Source organism: Elgaria multicarinata, chromosome 10 (genome assembly GCF_023053635.1).
Source record: "Elgaria multicarinata webbii isolate HBS135686 ecotype San Diego chromosome 10, rElgMul1.1.pri, whole genome shotgun sequence".
Classification (NCBI taxonomy): Eukaryota; Metazoa; Chordata; class Lepidosauria; order Squamata; family Anguidae; genus Elgaria; species Elgaria multicarinata.
In genome coordinates, this window is record NC_086180.1 from 95,542,585 (window position 1) to 95,566,454 (window position 23,870).

The 23,870-nt window shown below is 41.7% G+C and overlaps 1 protein-coding gene across 1 annotated transcript in view; it reads right to left on the bottom strand.

Annotated features, from left to right (window-relative positions):
• CPZ (carboxypeptidase Z) overlaps positions 1-23,870 on the bottom strand; it is an 80,654-nt gene that overhangs the window by 1,823 nt on the left and 54,961 nt on the right. The window contains exon 9 of the mRNA XM_063135973.1: positions 1,301-1,400. Within this exon, the coding sequence (XP_062992043.1) occupies positions 1,301-1,400 (100 nt within the window). The remainder of the gene's footprint in view (positions 1-1,300; positions 1,401-23,870) is intronic.

Consider the following 23,870-nt stretch of genomic DNA (forward strand, 5'->3'; position numbering starts at 1 on the left):
AGCAGTTTCAAGTTTTGTGCTTCTTATTTTTTCCAGGAAACATATGTTCTTAAAAATCAAAGTTGGCATTTTGGGGTTTGTGTGTGTGAAAGTAGCTCACTTTGCCTAGGGCGCAAAATAGTCTGGCACAGACCCTGCCTGCCCCAATGTAAATAATAACAACTGTAGCAAATCTGCACTGGCTACCAGTCCAGGTCTGGGCCAATTCAAAGTGCTGATATTAACATTCAAAGCCCTAAACGGCTTGGGGCCTGGTTATCTGAAGGACCGTCTCCTCCCCTACCTGACTGGACCCTAAGATCATTTTCAGGCATTCTTCTCCAGGAGCCCCTACCAAAGGAAGTGAGGCGGTTGCTACCAGGAAGATGGCTTTTTCTGCTATGGCACCCCGGTTGCGGAATGAGTTCCATGGACAGGTTCACCTGTACTCCTTTCTGCACCAGGTGAAAACTGTTTTATTTTTCCAGAATTTTAGCATTTTTAGCATTCTAGTCTTTGAGCTCTGCTATTTTAAATCTGTATTTTAAATCTTTGCTAGGTTTTATTCTGGTTGTATTTTTATATTGTAGTTTTAAGTTTTTATATTTTACATCGTTTTGTGCTGTACCCTGAGGTTTTAATTTTTGTGAGTAGCCCAGAGAACTTTGGCTATAGGGTGGTAGAGAAATGTTATAAAGAAATAAACTCAGGTTTTCAAAAAATAATAATAATTGTGTGATTATATCTTGAGCATAGAGAGAACTACACTGCACCGGCTACTTCTCTGTGCTCAGAAAACAGAGTGCAGAGATGGGGAAAAGGGCGCCTTCCTGTGGGCAGGGAGAGGAGGGGCCCAGGGTGGCTTCTTAAGCGGCTTCCTATGGCTGCTGCAGCCTCCTTCCCTCCCTCTCTGAGGCAAAATCGTCCATCAAGCAGAAATGCAGAGGGGTGGACTGGAGTCCCAGGCATTTGAGAGCATGTCATGGCATAGAGATGGGAGCACTTACGCCTGCTCCTGGTCTGCATAGGATTTCCATCAACCTCCAAGTTCGGAGGCTGATGGGAACCTTGATAGGGTTAAGCATGTTTAAATGGCTTAATTATTTTACAATTGAATTGTTTTATGGTTTGGGGTTTTATAAGTTATCTGTAGGATGTAAGGGGTTTTTTTTTTGTAAGATGAGTTGGGATATACATATATCAATCCATCAATAAAACATTTTTGTGTTTCATTGTTGAATTTTGAAAACAAAATCATGTGACATTCTAATAGAAAAAAAGGCCAACATTCAATTCTGAATTTGCTTTCTATCTCTGTTACCTGTAAGGATATCATGGCGGATGCCTTTGACTGCAATTCGAGCGTTTTTTATTGGGTTTCCAAATTTGTCAGAAACAATTCCCTTTATTCCACGATGAACCTATCAAAAATCAGAACAATTTTAACAAGTGGTAATACTTTTATGTTCCTTCCTTATCTCTATTACATTGTCATTTTTACTACCGTCCTACTGTCCCTACAATAATGGAATCTTTAGCGCTGCTGCCTCCCAGGGACAGATGGAGGCACCAGGGAGCCTCCCTACCCTGCCTCCCTTTGGCCTAACTGCTGCTATTTTACCTTTGCAAATAACACAAGCTTTTCATATTTTCATTAGGTATGTGCAGATTTTGTTAACTCAGTTCTGTCTAGGTTTCGCAGATTGTCTGGTGTCTTTCATAATGTGGTCATTAATAGAATTGGGATTTTAAGGGATGTATTATTATTATTATTATTATTATTATTATTATTATTATTATTATTATTTATATAGCACCACCAGTGTACATGGTGCTGTACATAGTAAAATAATAAAACAGCAACACCCTGCCACATAGGCTTACATTCTAATAAAATCATCATAAAACAATAAGAAAGGGAAGGGAACACAGAATTTTGTTCCTGTCTGCAAATATGCATTTGTGCTAATACATTTTACTGAAAATACACACCTGCGCAAGTAAACACCTGGATAAATCCCTCCAAAAAGTTTTTTAAAAGGTCCATAAATCCACAGAATCCATGTGACCTGGAAAAAGCCTGTCTGCTGAGGAATCAGGTTCATAGAAATCTGAATTCATTTGAATCCAGTGCAGATTTGTCTGATATCCCTAATTTCCATCCATTGCACAGCAAGGCATATATATATGGGGGTTGCACTTTCCTCCAATAAAGAAAGCCTGGTAATGACCAAGCTAACATTATTACTGTAATCTAGTGTGTTTCAGACTGCCTAACTCTTCTTCAAGACAATATTTGATATCACTTGCAGCTACACAGATAGCAGGCTCTATCTACCTTAGACCTGGTCCCCATGTACACGGAGCATTTAGAGCTTAATCACACCAGCATTATATTGTGCAATCACTGCAAATTGCATGCAGAGGACTCCAAAGTTTTCCAGTTTATAATCTGCTTTAATTGTGAAGTATTCCCATGCATCCTGCTTTAATTGTGCTATAAAAGCAAAAGACTCGCCATATTTTGATATTAGTTTTCAAGCTTATCATCCGAGCGGCCACTGGAGCGCAGGAGCAGGATTTGAAGAAAAATTAAACAAATGCTTACATCTGCATAAACTTTAAAGATAAAGACATCAAAATTGGCACAGTAATAGATATTAAGGAGAGCTTTAAGCATACCAAATTTGAATCAGATTGGGTCATCCATTGATTTTTTAATGATTTTTTTACATTTCCCCCCTTAAACCCATTTCCTGGTATGCAGAGGATCTTGCCGCCCGGTAGCAACAACAACAACCATGCCAACAGCTTAGCACTGTAGGTACGTGGGATGAAGCTATTACTCTGGTTCTCCTGCACCTCCAAGATGATCATGAGGCATGATGTACATCCCTCTCTGTAGCAAGTGTGGTTTTTCATGCTGTAAAACCCATTTTTTGCAAACTCGTTTTCTGATGGATGAAACATGTCTACTCAGAAGTAATTCATTGCCTTCAATTGCACTTTACTGAGTATGAGCGGAGGGAAGCATTGGGAGAATCCCATTGCCTGCTCTTTTTTGAATCTTTGGACTAGGAAATGTGTGTGGAAGTTTAATGAGTTCAAAGGAATGATCTTTGTGGAATGATCTTGGAATGATTTTCCCGATGAATGATCTTCCCGATCTGTGGAATGATCTTCCCGATGAGGCTCGCCTGGCGCCAACATTGTTATCTTTTTGGCGCCAGGTCAAGACTTTTCTCTTCTCCCAGGCATTTTAACAGCATTTAACAATGTTAAGTTTGTTTTTAATGGACCCCAGAATTGTTGTTTTTAAATGGATACTGTTGTTTTTATACTGTTTTTTATGTTTTTGATGGTTTTTAAATTTTGTATACTTCTAATGTTTACTATTTTTAATTGTTGTAAACCGCCCAGAGAGCTTCAGCTGTGGGGCGGTATATAAATGTAATAAAATAAATAAATAAAATAAATAAAGGGTGATCGCCCCCAAGTGGCCCTTACTCCTTCCAGGACAGGAGTGGACATGAGAAGAGGTGTTGGCTCATCGCATCCACACAGTAATTCACACTTTACTGAGCATGTGAGTGGGGAGCGGGGTGGGCAGCAAGCCTGTTGCTTAAACCTCTGCTCTTAGGGAAGAATGAGGGTATGAAGAAGGACTGTAATGATTTTAAAAACTGATTACCACCAAATGACCCTGATTCCTACTAAGACAGGGTGGACATGAGGAGCGGCTTGGCTAAATGTGTCTACTCAGAAGTAACTCATTGTCTTCCATTGAACTTTGGTGAGTATGGGAACCAGGAATGGAGCAGGGGAGCAAGCCTCCACTCATTCACTGCCCCACACTTACACAGTTGATGACATTCAGTTCTACTCGTAGGACTCTGTCTATCCAATCCCCAACGAACTCAGGTACCATTTGCTCCATGAAAGCATTGTGTGCATGTATTTTAATGTATATACCACCTTACTGACTATATTTGCCCTGGGAGGAGCTATCCTGATTTCATGGAAATCCCGATTTAAATGGAATCACCTCAGAAAACATTTCTCTGTGTAGATGGGCCCTTAGAAGGGTCACACAAATTGTTCATTTCCAATTCATTTGTTAGAACAATATCCTTTAGAATACCTTAAAAACATGAGAAGCGCTGTGCTGGATCCAGGATTCTGTTTGCACAATGGCAAAGCCAGCTGCTTATAGGAGGACTGAGGGGAAAGCCAATACAGGAGGCAATCGAGAGCACTCATGACTAGTTGCCCTTCGTAGCCTTATCCTCCATGAATTTGTCAAATCTTCTTTTCCATAGTTTTACGTAGTGTGTGAAGAAGTACTTTATTTTATCTGTCCTGAATTGCCTAACATTTAGCTTTGTTGTGTGACCCAAGGTTCTAGTATTATGAGAAAGGAAGAAAAATGTCTCCCTATCAAGTTTCTCCTCCTTTACAGCCCCTTTACTTGCCTTTTTTCTAAGCTAAACTGTCCCAGCCACTGTAACCTGTCATTGTTGGGGAGTTGTTCCAACCTCTTGATCATTTTGGTTGCCCTTTCCTGCCCTTTTCCCAATGCTACGATATCCTTTTTGCAGTGATCAGAACTGTATACACTGGGCCGATTTGCACATCATGCTAAGCCACCCTGAGAATTAGCCGTGATGGGTTTGTTGCTTGCTGAACAACTCACATGACTCCCAACAAATAAGCAAACATGCATGGCTTCTTTCCCATAAGGCCTCCATCCCACTAGCTGAACATATCCCAGTGTCCTTTGCATGGCAAATACTCTCATATCCTCAACCCTATGGCAGGAAACTTTCCCAACCTCCCCACAACTCTACTTCCTTCATTTGCCATCTTCTTTTTTTCCAGTGCTTTGGAAGTATGCAAATGGTGTATTATTATTAGGCATGTGCTCCGCTCCGATTAGAAGCGCAGAAGCAGGAGCGGATTGTCCTGCTTCGCCTTGCCCAGAGGCGGAGTAGAAGCGGACCGCGGACCCCTAGAAGCAAGGCGAAAAGAAGCGCCCATTTTCGGAGCGCTTCTCTTTCCGTGGAGCGCTCCGATCGCCATCTTGCCCATAGGATTGTATTGCGGAAAATAATCGTGGATAACTGGGTTGTTTTTGAAGCTATCGTTCTGAAAATTCTTGTGCTCAGAGAGTCGTGGATGGGGGTCATTTTGAGACTACTCTCACCTCTCTGCGTTGTGCGGGTCGCGTGCTATATTTTTTTAAAAAATCAGGTACATTTACAATACAAACGGTAGGGTAAACCGGCTGCGGCGGCGGGGTTTATTTGAAGCGATGACAGGCACATTCAACTCCCAGTCCTGATGAGAATTGATCACCTCATGAAGCATCATCCTCCAATCCCAGCGTTTGAGGCGGGGACTAAGCCAGAGTCACCCTCACAGTCAGAGAGCTCTCAGTCCCAGCCTCTTGTGGGTTTAGCGTTCGTTGGGAGAGGGTCTACTTAGTGAGCTGCTGCTGTGTACTTTGGAGATAGATTAGGATTTTAGCTTGGCGTGTGTGTTTGTTTGCTTCTTTCTGACTTTTAGCTTAGTTTGCTCTGTGTTTTTCCCTTACTTTGATTTAATATAAACTTTATTTTTAAATTTTGGAGTGTGTGTTTGTTTGTTTGTTTGTTTGTCCCCCCCTCCCCTCTCTTAAAGCCTGATTGTGTTTGATCTTCCTTCTGCTTTTGTGAAAGCTTTTTTTTAAAGCATACACACACTTCTTGTCCCATTTCCCTACATTTATTAGTAATATTCTTAAACATATTATTATATTCTTATACATATTCTTAGTAGTATATTAGTATATTCTTATACATATTATTAGTAGTATTAATATTTTATTCTTCTTATACATATTAGTAGTAGTGTTTGGTTGGTTCGTTTCCCCCCTCCCCTCTCTTAAAGCCTGATTGTGTTTCCTTCTATCTATATATAAAAAAATACCAAAAAATACCAAAAAAATATTATTCTATTTTTCTTCTCTGTGTAACTTGGACTGTGAGTGTGCTGTGTGTGCACTGCTTTTGTGAAGTGCAACAGCCACAGATTGAGCATTTTGGGGAAAGCATACACACACTTCTTGTCCTATTTCCCTACATTTATTAGTAATATTCTTAAACATATTATTATATTCTTATACATATTCTTAGTAGTATATTAGTATATTCTTATACATATTATTAGTAGTATTAATATTTTATTAGTCATCATGAGAAGAGGGAGCAGGCGTGCTGAAAGCAGCAAGGCTCAGGCTGGCACCAGCAGTAAGCAGCAGGCTGCCTCTCCTGCTGTGAAAATCAAACGGGCAACTCCTTGGCAGGCTGCTCCGCAACAGAAGCAGGACAAGCAGCAGGCAGAGGCACTCTCTTCTGCAACTTGTGCCCGCCGTTCTCTTTTTGAGGGTGGGAATGGGAAAAGTGCCCCTTTACAAGAGGCAGGTGGCATTAGAGAAGGAGGAGGAGGAGTATCCCCAACTCCTTCATTATCCTTTGAGCCCACGAGCCCGCTGATGGACCTAGACGAGGTCCTCAGCACAGTGGAGGGGGAGGAGGAGGAGGCGGTGGTCTTCCAGGATGTGGGGGCTGAGGAGGAGCAGCAGCAAGCTGAGGCTCTCTCCCCAGTCTCATCCCACCCCTCTTCTGCTGCCACCCCTGTTTCTGTGGCAACACCAGAGAGCTCAGGCGGGCAATTGGTGGTGTCACCACGGAAGCAAAAGACAAGCATAGTGTGGGACCACTTTGAGGTGGGAGCGGATCCCCGCTTTGCTGTCTGTCACCACTGCAAACTCACCCTAAGCAGGGGTTCATCTACAGGGCATTATGGAACCAGCAGCATGAAGATGCATCTTCAGAGGCAGCACCAGGCGATCTTGCTGGGGAAAGAGGCGGGCAATGCGACTGGTTCCAGGGGAAAGCCGAAGGCTGCTGCTGCTGCTGCTGCTGGCACTGCCACTCTAAGCTCTCCATCTCCCATCCCCACAAGGGTTAGGCAGGCAACCCTGCAGGACATGGGGTGGGGGAAGTATGGACCCACAAGATGGAGTTTTCCAACGCCCACCCAGGGTGCTACTGTGGTGGGGCATCTGCCAGGACTGACTCCTCCCCAATACTAGATCTATGACATGTCACTCTGCCTGCCCCTCTGCTAGCCTGTCCTCCTCGGTGACCGACTCGCTGGGATGGTTTGCGTTTGCAATGCGTGACTAACTGCAGTGCTGGCTTAGAAACCAGCCATCCTTGCCTCACTTCCTTGTGCCCCCAGAAATGCCCGCAGCCTGCCTGCCTGCCTGCCTGCCTGTCTGCCTGCCTCCCCCGGGGTGCTGCTGTGGTGGGGCATCTGCCAGGACTGACTCCTCGCCTGCTCTGCCTGCCTCTCTGCCCGCCTGGTGCCTGGGAGATGGGCTTTGCGGTTCGTGCCCAGCACCCTCCGGCACGCTTGCTCCCAATCGTCCTCCTCTGTGCCCATCAATGCGTAACTGCTGGCTTAGAAAGAAACAACCAGCTGTCTTTGCCTCACTTGCTCCTTGCGCCCGCTTACGGGTTGGTTTGCTATGCGTTAGTGCTGCCTGCCTGCCTAACTGCCTGCCTTCCCTCCCTTCTCGCCTTCCCTCCCTTCTCCCTCACCATCGCAGGGATGGTGTATGTGTCTTGCTTTGACTCAGGGGAGAAGTCCTTCCTGCGCTCACTTAGACTTTATCAAGTTCAATAATCCATTTTTCAAATGTGGAAGAAGATTTAGGGTTATCTCGTGGCATGTTGGGATTTCCTTTGAACTGGCCCCATTGAGCTGTCTGCATTGCAACTTTAAATCCCTGACATACTGGAGTGCCCGATTTTCAAAACTTCCCCTAACATCAGGGGATGATGGGATTGCCTTGAAACTTGGCATCCATGTGGACACATGGGTAAGCTGTCATGGGACCAAAGGATAGGTTTCTGACATGCAAATTGACGTAGTTGTAGAATGGGACAATTTGGGGTGAGTTAAGCCGCGCCAAAAATCAGGGGATGATGAGACTGCATTGAGTCTGGGCGTCCATGTGGGCACATGGATAAGCTGTCATGGTGGTGAGTTTGAGGTTTCTAACGTGCAAATTGACGGAGCTATCCCAAGGGGTCTGAATGGGGTGCCCGATTTTCAAAAATTCCCCAAAAATCAGGGGATGATGGGATTGCCTTGAAACTTGGCATCCATGTGGATATGTGGATAAGCTATCATGGTGCCAAGTTTGAGGTTTCTAACGTGCAAATTGACGGAGCTATCGAAAGGGGTGTGAATTAGGGTTATGGGTGGTGAGTTAGAGGTTAGAGCCGCACCAAAAATCAGGGGATGATGGGACTGCCTTGAGTCTGGGCATCCATGTGGACACATGGATAAGCTGTCATGGTGGTGAGTTTGAGGTTTCTAATGTGCAAATTGACAGAGCTATCCCAAGGGGTCTGAATGGGGTGCCCGATTTTCAAAAATTCCCCAAAAATCCGGGGATGATGGGATTGCCTTGAAACTTGGCGTCCATGTGTATACGTCCATGAGGTGTCATGGTGCCAAACGTGAGGTTTCTAACTTGAACAGAAAAAAGTTGTATACTTTTTTAGCTTTCAATGCAACCCTATGGGGGGGAAAAAACGGAGCTCCGATCCGGATCCGGAGCTCCGAGCGGAGCGGAGCGGAAATGGGCGGAGCGGGGGCGGGGCGAAGCGGCCCGATCCGAAAATCACGGATCTGGAAGTGAAGCGGAACGGGGAGTCCATGCACACCCATTATTATTATTATTATTATTATTATTATTATTATTATTATTATTCCAGTCCTTTGCAAGGACACAGATTCATCTTACTGCTCTGTGCAGTCAATTTCCTAGTATATTACCTACTAGGGCTGGGCACCACCTCAGGCTAAATCCCCGGATCTGGGGCAAGGCCATTTCACCCCACCTCGGCCCAAATCCAGAGCAGCACCTGGTTGGTCTGAGGTGCCCTGAGGCCAAAACAGATCTGGGGGGCAGAGCTTGGCAGCCATGAAGTCGGCGAGTTTTTTCTGAGGCTCTAATCAGCCTCGCCGGAAAAAACAATTATCTCCTTTATAATGGGCATAAATCTCTAAGTAAATGATGGAAAAGGATTATGAATGTTGACTGTTTGACTTGCCGGTGTTGGAATGAGCTGGAAGAGATAAGGTGAGATCTTACGGAATGTTTCTATAAGCGTCTATGAAAAGTGAAACTGAATGCTGCCGGCTGCTGATGGTGCAGTTAGAGCAGAGAAGGGCTGTTTTTGTTAGACGCGGACTTGATTTATAGCGAATCCCACCTCTTATCTTCTACTACAAAGTGGAAAAGACTGAATACTGGCTTCATAAAGAGGAAAGCAGTTTGTTGTAGTTGTCGTCGGCTGGTGAGAAGGGGGGGGTGAGCGGTGGCGGAGAGATAGCAGCGTTCGGTGAGGGGGCGAAGTGTGGCATTTATGGCTTGTTTTGGTCCCCTCTAGTGAATGCTGCTTTGATATTTGATGTATTCCCCCCCTCCCTGAGAAGAAGAAAGAGCGATTAATATACAGAAGACAAGCTAATAAATAAACTGCCAAGAAAGGGAGCTGGACTTGGAGGTTTATGCCCTGACCAGAAGTGTCCTATGTTGAACATTAAAAAGCGAATTAAGAAGGAGTGGAAAAGGTTAAATACACAGAAAAAAAAACCAAGTAACCATAATCTTCCCCATTTTGATATTCCAGTCTCTGAAGGAGAGCAGGAGGACGAAGATACAGGCCCAGTTTTTTTAGATACAGAGCCAAAAAAAGAAAAAAACATGGCTGAAGGGGGAAATCCAACTGGCAGTCAGCCACCCTCTTTAGTGGAGATTAAGGCTGCAATTGCAGAGAATAATAAAGTCATTTTTAAAAAAATGGATCAGCAAATGGATATTTTTAGGCAGCAGATGCGTGTGCTTATGGATAAGACGGCGGAGAATTCAAAAGCCATTAAGGATCTAGAGACAAAAACTGATTTGAACCAGAAGAAGCAAGAGGCTTTTGAAAAATCAACAAATATTCAATTTAATGATTATGAATTAAGACTGATAGCCTTGGAGGATCAATCTCGTCGATCATCGATTCGAATAAAACAGCTAAAGCAGACACAAGGAGAAGATCTAAGAGAAATCATCCTGAATTGGTTCAAAGAGCTGATGCCTGACCTACAAATAGATGGATCGGATATAGATCGAGTTCACCGTGGGGGGGGGAACTACAAAGGGACTAGAGATATTTTGGTGAAATTTGGCAATTATTATAAAAAAGAGCAAGTTATGAAAGAATTGAGATCTATGGTCCAGTTGCAGTATAAAGGCAAAGCAGTGCAAATTTATAATGATCTTTCTCAACACACATTAAATTGGAGACGTAGTATTAAACCAATAACTGAAATATTAATGAAGAACAAAATCACATATTCGTGGGGTTATCCTGTTTTTCTAAGATTTACACATGGAGGGGGGGAACACAGAGTAACCTCACTGGATCAAGGTAAAGAGTTGCTGAAGAGGCTGGGTCTGTATGGGGAAGTAAGTGGGACTGGAATGGATGGGGGGGAATGAGGCTGGGACATCTGGGGTGTAATAGAATTGTTAATCATATTTTGAGATAATTGCAGATAGAAATGTTAAACATAGAAACTTTGCCGGCCAGGTACAGCACTGCCTCCCCCCCTCCCTTTAAAGTTAATGGCTGGAGTACTAGACTCACGGGGATGTGGGGGGGAACAGAGGGGGTGGGTGGGGAGGGGGGAGGTAGGAGGGAAGGGGTTGGGGGAAGGGGGGTGGGGGTTTGGTGTATGGAGTTTGTGCTTTTATGTAAGTAAGTTTGAGTTGCAGAGCACAAGGGATCGGAAGAGACTCCAAAAGGGTGAATATGGATAAAAAGATAAAAGTATCAACACTCAATGTTAAAGGTTTGGGGGCAGTTGTGAAAAGGAGGAGAATAGAACAAATGTTCAATAAAGAAGGATCTGATATTATTATGGTGCAAGAAACACACCAAGGCTCCGAGAATGCGAATACGATAAAATTAAAGTGGTTAGCTTATTATGAAAAGTCATTAGGGACTTCAAAAAAAAATGGAGTGGCCACTTTGATCTAAAAAAAAAGTGGATTTATATTAGAAGAAACAAAAAAGGACGATAGTGGCAGATATCTTATGTTAAAAGGAAAAATTGAAGGAAAGGTATATACGCTAATTAATGTGTATGCCCCAAATGAGAGACATAGAGAGTTCTTTTTAAAGTTATTTAAAGAAATAGAAGAATTCAAGTAGGGGTATGTTATATTAGCTGGGGACTTTAATATGGTTATGGATAATAGATGGGACAGGTCGAACCCCACTAATGTTGAAAAAAGGAATAATATAACTATATTGAACAAATTAGTAAAAGAAAATGATTATTCAGACTCTTGGCGTTTACTCAATGGGGCAAAGCCTGGGTTTTCTTATTTTTCCCCAGTTCATCATACATACTCCAGGATAGATTATATATTTGTTTCAAAAGATTTTGCAATGAAGATTTGTAAAATGGAAATGGGGGTAATAAAAGTAACTGACCACGCTTTGTTAAATTTAGAATTTGCAGTTAAGAAGAACTATAAAGAGGCATATAGATGGAAGTTGAACACAAAAATATTGAAATATAATAAAGTGGTAGAGAAAATTCAGAAGGAATTGTCGGAGTCATGGGAAATTAATGAAAAGGGAGGAACAGCTGAGTCAGTCGTTTGGGACACCATGAAGGCTGTAGTAAGAGGAATTTGTATTAGAGAGATGTGTAGTTTAAAAAGACAACAACGTGCAGAGCAGGAAAAGTTAGAGATAGAAATTAGAAATCTGGAGGAAGAATATTGGCAAGGTAAAAATAAATATAAATTAGTAGAAATACAAGCCAAGAAGAAACAATTAGAAAATTTAAATTTAGAGGAGGTTCAAAAGAATTTAATATATATGAAAAGGGAATATTTTGAAAATAGTAATAAGAATTCTAGGCTGCTTGCCAGGCTCACACAAAAAGAAAAAGGGAGAAATGGGATTGAAGTATTGAAGGATAATCGAGGGAATTATTGTCACATAATGAAAGATAAAATAAAAAATTTTCAGGAATTTTATCAGGAACTATATAAAGGTAAAGAAATTCAACAAGAAAAGGTGGAGGAATATATTGGAAGGTTTATAAAGAATGGAATAAAACCAGAATATAAAGAGTTAATGGAGAAGGTAATAACTCAAAGAGAAGTTGAAGATGTAATTGATAATTTGAAAGTTGGTAAATCACCGGGAGTAGATGGTTTAGGACCAGAATATTATAAAGTTTTTAAAGAATTTTTAGTTCCAAAATTATTGAAACTTTATAATATGATATTATTAGGAGAGAAGATACCTGAATCATGGGAACATTCATTGATAATTTTAATTCCAAAACCAGATAAAGATCTGACTAGTCCTGATTCTTACAGACCTATTTCGTTAATAAATCAGGATGCCAAAATTTTCTCATCTATTATGGCTAAACGGTTAAATAAATTTATATCAGAGTATATAGGAGAAGATCAATGTGGATTTGTGGCAGGAAGGCAGATGCATAGTTTAGTGGGAAGAGTTTTAAATGTAAAGAATGTAATAAAAAAATCAAATATTAAGGCAGGAATTATGGCACTGGATATTTTTAAGGCCTTTGATTGTGTGAGCTGGCAGGTATTAAAGATTATTGTAGATAGATTGGGATTTGGAAATAAATTTAAAAATATAATAGAACAGTTATATTCCCAAAATACAGCTGTAGTGGTGGTAAACGATGGACTCACTGAAAAGATACGACTAGCCAGAGGTACAAGACAAGGATGTCCGCTCTCGCCGGTCCTGTTTGTAATGGTTATGGAAGTATTGGCGAAGGCACTAAGGGAGGATGAAGAGTTAGAAGGAATTGGAGAGGTAAGGGAAATAAAGTTAAATATGTTTGCGGATGATACCTTATTGACCATTAAGAACCCAATAAGAAAAATAGAAAGAATCAAATATCAGTTGAGGGAATTTGAAGAAATTACAGGGCTAAGAATAAATTGGTCTAAATCAGAGATGATGTTGTTTAATTATACTAAGAAGGAAGAAAAGGAATGGGAACATAAGGGAATAGAAATGAGAGTTAAGGAGGAGATTAAATATCTGGGAATTAAAATCACAAAAAAATTAGAGAATCTTGAAAAGGAGAATTTAATGAGGTTAAAGAAAGAGGTATTAGAGAAATTGGAGAAATATAAAAGATTAAATTTATCTTGGTTTGGAAGAATAGCCTTAATAAAAATGAAGATTTTAGCTAAAATTAATTTTGTGTTTAGGATGTTACCAATAAAAATATCAGAAACCGAGATAAAAAGTTGGCAAAATATTATTAATAAATATTGTAATGGAGAAAAGGGAGCAAGAGTGAATAAAAATAATTGGTACCTAAGTCAAAAAAAGGGTGGATTGGGTCTCCCAAATATAAAATTATACTACGCAGCAAATAGATTAAGACATATTGTAGAAGCAATTATAGGAGTAGGAGATTTACATTGGATGGAAGAAAAAACTAAGTAATGTAGAGATGAGTTTGGATAATGTCTTTTTTAAAGATGGAGGGAGAAAGTAGGTTGGAAGTATAGATAATCCACTCCTGAGGACTCAGTGGGAAATTTGGAGTAAATTTAAAGGGAAGTTGCTTCCGAGCAACTCTCCCTTAGCACCGATAATAATGTTAAAGAATTTCCCAGAGGATCTGAAGGGTAGATTATGTAAAATATTAAAAGAGAAAAGTAAAATGAAACTAAAGGATTGGTTAAGAGATATAAAAACAAGAGAAGATATGGAAAAATTGTTAAAGGAGAAAAAATTATCTTGGTTAGAATATGGGCAATTAGAACAATGGAATAAAAAGTGGATTAAAGATAATAGAGTTTGTAGAAAGATGATGAAGTTTGAGGAGTTAATAGTAAATAAGGAAAAAGGTAAAGGAGGTAGTATAGTTTTAAAAGGGTTAATGAGTGAAATATATAAAATATTGTTAGAAAAGGAGTTTAGAGAGAACTCAGAGAAAATGGTATGGGAGTTAGATTTGAAGGTACAAATAGGGCGACAGAGATGGGAGGGACTATGGAAACAAAGAGTGTTGAGAAGTTTGTCAGTGAAAATAAAGGAGAACTATTATAAAATTTTGTGGAGGTGGTACCTAACCCCGATTAGACTGAATAAGATAAATGATCAGCAGTCAGCAAATTGTTGGAGAGGTTGTGGGGAAAAAGGAACGTATTTACATATGTGGTGGGAATGCAAATATGTACAAAGATTATGGAAGATGGTGTTTTCAGAAATTGAAGAAATAGTGGGAATGAAAATAGAACAAACACCAAAGATTGCATTACTGTCACTATTTGAAGATATAAAGTGTGGAAAAGAAAATATAGAGTTGATATCGAGTTTGCTGGTTGCAGCACGATTGATGGTAGCTAGGAACTGGAAGATTCAAGGGGAATATTTGATTGAAGAATGGTATAAAGAAGTATGGGATATAGCCATTAATGATAAATTGACATGTAATATTAAGTGGAGAAAAGGCGTAACTAAAATAAATGAGTTTGAAGGAATCTGGAAACAGTTCCTAATATTTGTGTTTACTAAGGGAAGTGGGAAACCGCCAGGGGAAGAAACGATAAGATTTTGGATTCAGGAATAGATCCCGAGGTGGGGGGTGCACTTGTATGTTAAGAATGATTATGTTGTAGTATGATAATGTATAGGTAATACTTATTCAACATATAAGTACTCAACATTTATTCAATATGTATGTAGCAGTTTTGATGTTTTTGTTTCATTATTATTATTCTTGAAATGTTGTATGTTTATATAGTGTAGAAAAATAAAAAATTTATAAAAAAAAAAAAAAAAGGCCAAAACAGATCAGCCCCGAAACCTTGGGGCAGCTTGGGCCGATTCGGGCCGGTGCAAGGCCACTCCCCCATACTGGCCTGCCGGCCCTGGAACTCTAGTGCAAGGCCGGCCGTGAGAACAGGTGAGTCCTGGACTCACATCCCTCTCCCTCCTCCCTCTCCCCAGCCTCCCACCACCACGACCACCACAGTTTCCCCCCACAGATATACTAAAAGTAAAGCGCCCTGTGATTACTTTAAATTGTGGCCTGGCTCTCAAGAGGAGGATGCATTTCCAGGTAAGTCCCAGAGGCAAAATTGTTTCAATTTTTTTGTTAGCAGCAGTTAATTGCATCAGTGTAGGTTCTGATCTATCTTCTCTATGAAAGTTCTCTAATTCTGTGACTTCTTTCTAATCTTGGACTTTTGTTTTGCTATAGAAGGAGCAGAAGAGATAAGGATAAACAAACCCCTTACATAAGCTTTACTGGTTTCTAAAAATGTCCCCATAAAACAGTGACTGGATTTCCATCTGTTGCTGCCAGATCCTAAAGTCCATGTTTCTGTTTTGGAAGAGACTTCATGAGATGGCAGAATATTGTCTGCTCACTTTGGAAAAGGTGGCTAAGCACAGCAATATCAAAACCTGACACTGACAGACAGGCTTCCTTTGTGCCCAGAGGAGCTAGTTTATATGGGGTGGAGTCTAATCCTAGTGCTTATGATGTAGTGTATAGACAAGATGCCAACGTAGATACCATTCAGAAATTATGCTAATTGGTCTGGTTACACTCAGCACATGAACTGGGGTCAGGGCTGGGCTGTGTAGCCCCCACCCACTGATGCCGCGTCACAATGTAGCCCTGCCAATAGGTATCCACACATGCACAATCTGAATGCCTGCACTGGAAAGCATGAGGAGCCCCAGTGACAAAGCATCAGGGCACACATGAGTTAAGCAACTGGGCGAGGGAAGGTAAATAAAATTACTTAACTAATTATTTAGTTACCTGAGATAATCATTTATAATTTAAAATTCATAAACAGCTGCTGAAGCCAAAACAAGACTTTAGCAAAGGGAGCTAAATCCCAGAGGAGGAACCACTCACAAACTTACAGAAGAGAGCTAAATTTCAGGGGGAGGATCCAGCAAGAATTTACAGCTCTTGCAGTAAGATTACAGAAGTAGTTGAAAAGAATCCCAGCTACATACTTTAACTAATCCCAAGATATAAAGGAGGGGAAAGTAATTTATAGCTCTATATTGAGAGGAGCCACTCAAAAGAAGAAAGTGTACACTAGCTTCAGTTTAGGCTCAGATTTTGGGCCTCAAAGAGCACTTCATATAAGTCAAGTGTAAGAATACAGCTTATAACTTAGTAAACAAACAAACAAAACCCATATACACAAGGGAAGAAATAGAATAAAAAGGACTTACTCCTTGCTAGTTTCAGTTTAGGCTCAGGTTTTAGACTTTAGGGAACACAATTAAATAAAGCAAGGATAAGAATTCAACTTATCCCTTGGTTTTCAATTTTTGTTTAAAAAAAAACCCCGTACACATACAGAAATAAGACATTGAGGTTCATCCCACATACACTTTTGTTCTGGTTTACCCTCGATTTATCCCATTTCGGTTTTATAGTGCTTATATAGCATATGAAAACTTGTAAACTTACACCTCTGCTGTGGCGCATTGTGGAGATCCGTTGAGGTTCACTCACACATGTAGTTATCCCCACCCCCCCAGATCTTCTTTGTACCTCCTCCAACCATTTATTAGCTGTGTGAAGTGGGGACAACTCCCCCTCGGACAACAGGAATTGGGATTTGCTTCTCTTGTTACAGAGCACCAGAGCAGAACGTTACATAAGAGTGTAGTCAACTCTTTTGCATGCTTACTCAGTAAATAAATCCCATTGAGTTCAATGGAATGCATTAGAGCCCTCAGATTGCAGTCTTAATTTTTGCAACTTTAAAAAGGAGGGAACGGGGTGAATGGCTGGGGTGGGGGAGCGAAGTGAGGTAGGAAGTGGCCATTTCAACTCCCAGTGTATGGAGGAGGACACTTCAAACGCAGCGCCAGGACCTCCAATGACAGAGAAATTGAGAGGGAAATCACAGTTAGTGAGAGGATTAAGCCATCCTCTCCAATGTGGGGGCTCCCAATAAAAACTGGACCCCCCATTGTTAAAAAAAAAAGAAAGAAAAGAAAAAGGTGGGGAGATGCAGGATCCCCCCTCCCCATGGAGAACGTTTCCATCTCTGCTTCCCCCTGTTTGTGTCTCCTGCCATCCCCCACTCAGCTTCACATGCTCAAAGGAATGAAAGCATGATCTGTGTCCTTCCCCACCAACTCCAGTTCAAATAAGAACAAGAGCAACACATGTTTTTAGGGAGACCAATCAATAAGGGACAAGACACACAGCCTATGTCTGTGTTGTTGGGAGGAGCCCCACCCCCATGGAGAGCAAGGAGGGAGTAGGGGAACGGGGCAGAATAGGATGGAAAAGGACACACGGACACACACAGATTCAGAAGCAGCCAAAGGACTTCGCTTGAAACTGACAAGACATTTGGGTGAAACTGACCAGCCTTGTATTGCTTTGAATAGCGCTCTTATGGACCTACAGACCAGTGGAAAACTATAAACTGTAAAGGTTTAAGGGAGGAATTTTTTTAAAAAATCATATATAATCAATGGATGAAACAATCTGATTAAAATTTGGTATACTGAAAGCCCTCCTTAAGACCTTCCACTATGCCAATTTGGATCTCTTTAACTTTAAAAATGAGGGTGCTGCTGGCAAGGAGGGTGCATTTTCCACATGCTTTGAAGCAAAGGCTCTGTTAAAAACACACACAGATCTAAAGAGTCTCTCTCTCCCCCCACCTTCCTTTCCTCCCTCACAGTCCTGTATATATGTGGGTGAGGGTTGTTGCTGCTGCTTTTTGCTTGTTAAACTGGGGATTAGCCAGTCCTGTTTCCAGCGCAAGGAGAGAATGGGGGATTTCGGAAGCAGCATTTCTGTACGGCACCATGTACATTGATGGTGCTATATAAATAAATAAATATAATAATAATAATAATAATAATAATAATAATAATAATAATAATAATAATAATAGGAGAAGGAAAGGTTTCGATTGGCACACCCCTCTCTTTCATCAGCAATACCCCCCTTTGAAACCATGCCCACAAAACAGCGCAATGAAACGATGTTTGAAAATACATGTTAAAGTTTGAGCGATGTGCTTTCGCATGACCGGAAGAACCAGACTTTCCATGCAGCAAAATATTTCACTATGAGGGGCAGAAGAAGCACAATCACAGCAGGACATAGTCAACATCATCGGAGTCCTTCGCAAGGAAAGCAGACTGTAACATTGCGTCATTTGAGTCCATTGCATAGAATTCGCTGCAGCAGCACAATATAAGGCTTGTGGGATGAAGCTATTACTCTTTGCTAGCTTCAGTTTAGGCTCAGGGTTTAGACCCTAGATAGCAACCCATTAACTAAAGCAAGTTTAAGAATTCAACTTATTCCTTGTTTTTTATTTTAAAAAAACAAACCCCCACACAGAGAGAAATTACACCCACTCTTTGCTATCTTCAGTTTAGGACTCAGTATTGGGACTTACAAGAGCTTAAAGTTTAAATTCTTAAAGTTTAAGAAGTCAGTGAATCATTTAGTTATAAAAATACATATATACACACAAGGAGGGGGGAGGGAAAGTCACACCTTGCAAGCCACATCCTTCCCAAATCAACAACCCATTGAGTAGAGGATCTCCCCCTGAATACTCCTCCTTCCTCAATAGAAATCTTCTCAGTAGGAGTCCCAAATCAATTACCAGTTGCCTGCTGTCCCCTTCTTATGACCATATGAATAGGAGGACAGGGCTTCTGTATCTTTAACAGTTCTATAGAAAAGGAAATTTCAGCATGTGACATTTGTATGCGTGCTGCACCTGGTGAAATTCCCTCTTCATCACAACAGTTAAAGCTGCAGGAGCTATACTAGAGTGACCGGATACAAAAGAAGGCAGGGCAAATATCCTCTCGCACTGAGGATGTGCCTCCAGGAGGGCTTGTGGTAGTGGGAGATTCAATCAATAGGCACATAGAAAGCTGGGTTTGTGACGGGCATGTAGACTCTGTGGGGAATTGCCTGCCTGGTGCAAAGATTGCAGCTATCATGTGCTGTCTAGATAGTAGACAGTGCTGGGGTAGAGTCAGTTGTCATGGTCCATGCTGGTACCGACAATGTGGGGAAATGTAGTTGTGAGATCTGGAAAGCCAAATTTAGGTTGCTAGGCAGGAGGTTGAAATCCAGGTCCACCAAGATGGCTTTCTCTGAAATGCTACTGGTTCCACATGCAGGGCCAGCTAGACAGGTGCAGCTGAGAAGTCTCAATGAGTGGATGAGATGGTGGTGCAAGGGAGGAGGGTTTCAGATTTGTTAGGCACTGGGGAAAATTTGGGACAAGCTGGGCCTGTACAAGAGGGACAGGCTGCACTTAAACAAAAATGGAACCAGACTGCTGGAGCTAAACATTAAAAAGGTGGCAGTGCAGCTTTTAAACTAAATCCTGGGGGAAAGCTGCCAGGAGCTGGAAAGCATCTGGTTTGGATTAAATCATCTGAAGGAGACGAATATGAACATGTTTTTGATTGTTCCAATGTAGAAGGGGAGCAAATAGGCCATGAGTACAGGATAGAACACGGTAACCAATCAAAGAGGCTAAAGTGAAAAAGGGACATGCCAGAGATATCTGGGGAGGGACACCGTGTATAGGTGTTTTGGAGCAAATGCTAGATGAGCCAGAATGGGAGAATTGGAGTGCTTGGTTTTAAAGGAGAACCTGGACATAGTGAGCATTACAGAAACCTGGTGGAATGGAGAGAACCAGTGGGATACGGTTATCCCTGGATACAAACTCTACAGGAAGGACGGAGAAGGGCGTACTGGAGGAGGCTTTGCTCTGTACATCATAGTGGGCATAGTGACAAGTAGACTAGAGCACCTAAACAGGGCAGACTCTTCCACAGAAATGCTGTGGGTGACAATACAGGGCCCCAAAACTAATTTAGTGCTAGGAGCATGCTATCATTCTGCAGAACAAAATAACCTTGAGATGAAAAACAAAATCAGTGAGGCATCCCAATGAGGAAGTGTTGTAATAATGGGTGACTTCAATTTTCCTCACATTGACTGGATAAATGCATATTCCAGTCATGACAAAGGGGTTACATTTCTTGATGTCCTAAATGACTGTGCCCTGGAACAGTTGGTCATGGAACCGACCAGAGGGGAGCCAACTCATCGGTGTTGCCCAGTCCTAATATGAGATGTAAATACTGTTGAACCAGTTGGTAACAGTGACCACAGTGCATATATATATATATATATATATATATATATATATATATATATGAGAAACTCCACATATATATTTGACTTCAAAAGAGGAAACTTCTCTAAAGTGTGGTGTAGTGGCTAAGGTGTTGGACTGGGAGTCGGGAGATCCAGGTTCTAGTCCCCACTCAGCCATGGAAACCCACTGGGTCACTTTGGGCCAGTCACATACGCTCAGCCCAACCTACCTCACAGGGTGGTTGTTGTAAGGATAACATGGAGATGGCAAGAGTTATTTTTAAAGAACTATAATAGACCTGCATACCTGCAGAGACTGTGTTGGAAGCTCTGGCTAAGCTGAAGATGGTCTGGGTTATGTGCTGCAAGCCCACTCCATGGTGGACCTAAGGGAAATGTTTTGCCACATCCTTTGCCATTGTGTATAGGCTACTGTATAAATGATAACTATTGTCGCCCGATGGAGATGTATATACCATGCATACGGGGGTCGGACTGGGTGAGAATTTTGTTTCAGTTCGCTTTTGCTAAGATTTTACCAAACTTCACAAAGTTCACATTTGGGAGAGAAAGAACTTGAGAGGTTTTTAAAAAACAAACAAACACACAAATGCAATAAGAGAAAACAAAAGCCTACACGGTGGTTCTTTTTGCAGCGGCAGCAAAAACAATTGAGGCAAAAGTTTTGAATGAGATGGTCCTTAATTGTTCAGGTGTTTCCTTGGTTTAATGTTTTTCTGTGCACTGTATTCAGTAATCATATCTGCCATTATTAGGTGAGGTCAGTGTTTTGTTACAATGGCCTATGGCTAAATACAGCAAGAGTGACTTGACTGGGTCATCTTTATCAGAAGCTTGCTTTACTCACAGCCCTCTTCATTTTAAAGGCCTCAAGTATATGGATTCAATTCAGTCCCATTTGGATTCACTAAAACAGATCAGCTGTAAAACAAAATTAATTTATGGGTCTGGAGTGGAGTTTTTATTGAACCATGATACTGGAAATAAAACCACATTGTTTAATAAAGACTAACTTTTAGAGCCCATGAAGAAAAACTGGCGTATTCTTAACTAACTTAAATTATTATTATGAATCGGCTTCTCAGAACAAGGCATGATAGAAATCTGCTGATGACTTGGAAAAGGGATGTTTTGTTGCTCCAAGTTTTTGTGGTCCCTTGTTGCTCTGTAGCTATTGGTTATTACTTGGGAAATGGGGGGTAGCTTTGGTGGGGTTGTGCAAGGCGAGTTATTTAAACAGCTTTTGTTGGAGCGGGGGAGCTGCAGCCTCACTGTTAAAGGGTTTAAAGACGACTGCACTGAAATTACTTTGTAAAAATTATATCAAGAATAAAATGACTGCAAGAGTCAGAAAAAAGAGAATGAAATTAGATACAGATTCTAGAGAACTGGTGTAGAATCGAGGTTAGGAAAACTGTGATCTGAGAAATCCCAGGTTCAAGTCTCACATCTGGTATTGACTAGGTTCAGACAAGACTCTGTGGCTCTTTCCCACTCGTGCACAACAAACCCATCAGTTTAAAACCCAATGGGTTGTTCTTACATACAAACAACCTGTCAGAGTCAGGAGACTCCACATCAGGTGAGCTGTATATGGGGGGTGAGGTAGATCCCCCCAAATCAGGCAGAGGCACCTTCTGCAAGCAGAACACTTCTTAAACAACAACAAAAACTCCTTGAATTGTACAGTTTAGAAACTGTTATTGCAGAAATGGGTAAACTTGTGTATTATATTAGGACGTATTACGGTGACCATATGAAAAGGCGGGCAGGGCTTCTGTATCTTTAACAGTTATACAGAAAGGGGAATTTCAGCAGGTGCCATTTCCATGCATGGTGAAATTCCCTCTTCATCATAGCAGTTAAAGCTTTGGGAGCCCTGCCCTCTTTTGTATCAGGTCACTCTAGTATAGCTCCTACAGCTTTAACAAGAAGGAATTTCACCAGGTTCTCCATATATATAAATGACACCTGCTGAAATTCCCTTTGCTATGTAACTGTTAAAGATACAGGAGCCTGGTCCTCCTTTCCATGGGGTCACCCTAATATCCTGTATCCTTGTGCCTGGTACCAAAGCTGTGTCATGACCCCATTGGAAGAATCTCTCCTCGGAGGAGCTAGAATTCCAAGAGATAGATGGCATTAAGAAACCACCCACACCAGGAGACCCAGGTTTGCCTGGGGAGCTGGCTGTGGGTCCATTCCCACAGGAAGAGGGGAGCTCCACCTCTGAAGTGGAGGCTGTGCAACCACCTAGCCCCTGGGAGTGTCATTGTCTCAAGAGGCAGGCCTACATGATTCCTTTGAGAATGAGTGCTCAGTTACTAAGGAGGAGTCCTTGTGAGTAAGGCCCTCCTCATGAGTAGGGCTGTTGTGAGATGGCTTGTAATGAACTGCAGCTGAGCCCTGGGTGGGCCTCTGGAAGCCCTGGCTATATAAGCCTTTAGTCAGGGCTTCCTAGCTGCTATAAATGCTATCTTACTTTGAGCTCCTGTGGTCTAAATCCCTGACCGTGTGACCACAACTGTAATGCGGATCTCCTCTGTGACTCTGCTGTTTGGTCTGTGCTCACCAGTCCTGTCCATAAGAGAACCACTGTCAAGCTTTTGGCTTCATCTGCATTTTTGTTCTATAACTTTGGCTGTTAACAGTGCAGCTTGGAAGTAATTAATAAAGACATCATAGTCCTCTTCACATGAGTAACCCCAACGTCTTGCATTCAGTGCAGATGTCTGAAGAGGAGTCCCTATGTATAAGCAGGTACAAAGAAAGCCCAAAAGCTTATGCCCAGGGGCTCCTTTTCAGTTGTCCATGACCAACAACCATCCATCGGGAGATGGGGCTAGTGCAGTCCCAGTCATGGTGTGTTAATCTTCTGCTTCAAGTAATACATGAAGGGGACTCAACTCTTCCATTCAGCTGACAGGGCAAGACATATTTACTGGATGATCCAAAGTGGCACCTAAAACACATTGTAGGAGGCATCATTTTTGCTGCAGCAGCAAATGATGTGCAAGATCCTTCTGATATCCAGGAATATCAATTGGCAAAGGAGGTCTCATTGCTAAAAGGAGGCAAGGAAGGAGCCATACAAAAAGTAAGGGAGCCCTGTGGCTGAAGAAGAGGGCAAACAAAAAGTTCACTCTATGGCCTTAGCTAGACCTAAGGTTTATCCCGGGATCATCCCTGTTCATGCAAATGACACACAGGATATCGCGGGAGCAGACAGGGACGACCCCGGGATAAACCTTAGGTCTAGCTAAGGCCTAAGTCAGCATGCTGCGGTGAGGACAAAGGAGGAGACCTGCTGAGCATGGGTAGTTGTGGGAATGCATGTGTTCATGAAGAAAGAGACCAGAAGAGCCAAGCAGGATGGAGAAAGGGGCTGTGTGAGAGAACCTGGAGTTAAAGCATTTGGTGAAGAGTATAAGGAATGTGGTATTTCAATATTTTGCCATGGCACCAACATAGGTAATAGCAACATCTACTTATTACAGCAACTCTAAGCTTTTCCAGTAGTGTATCCAACTATG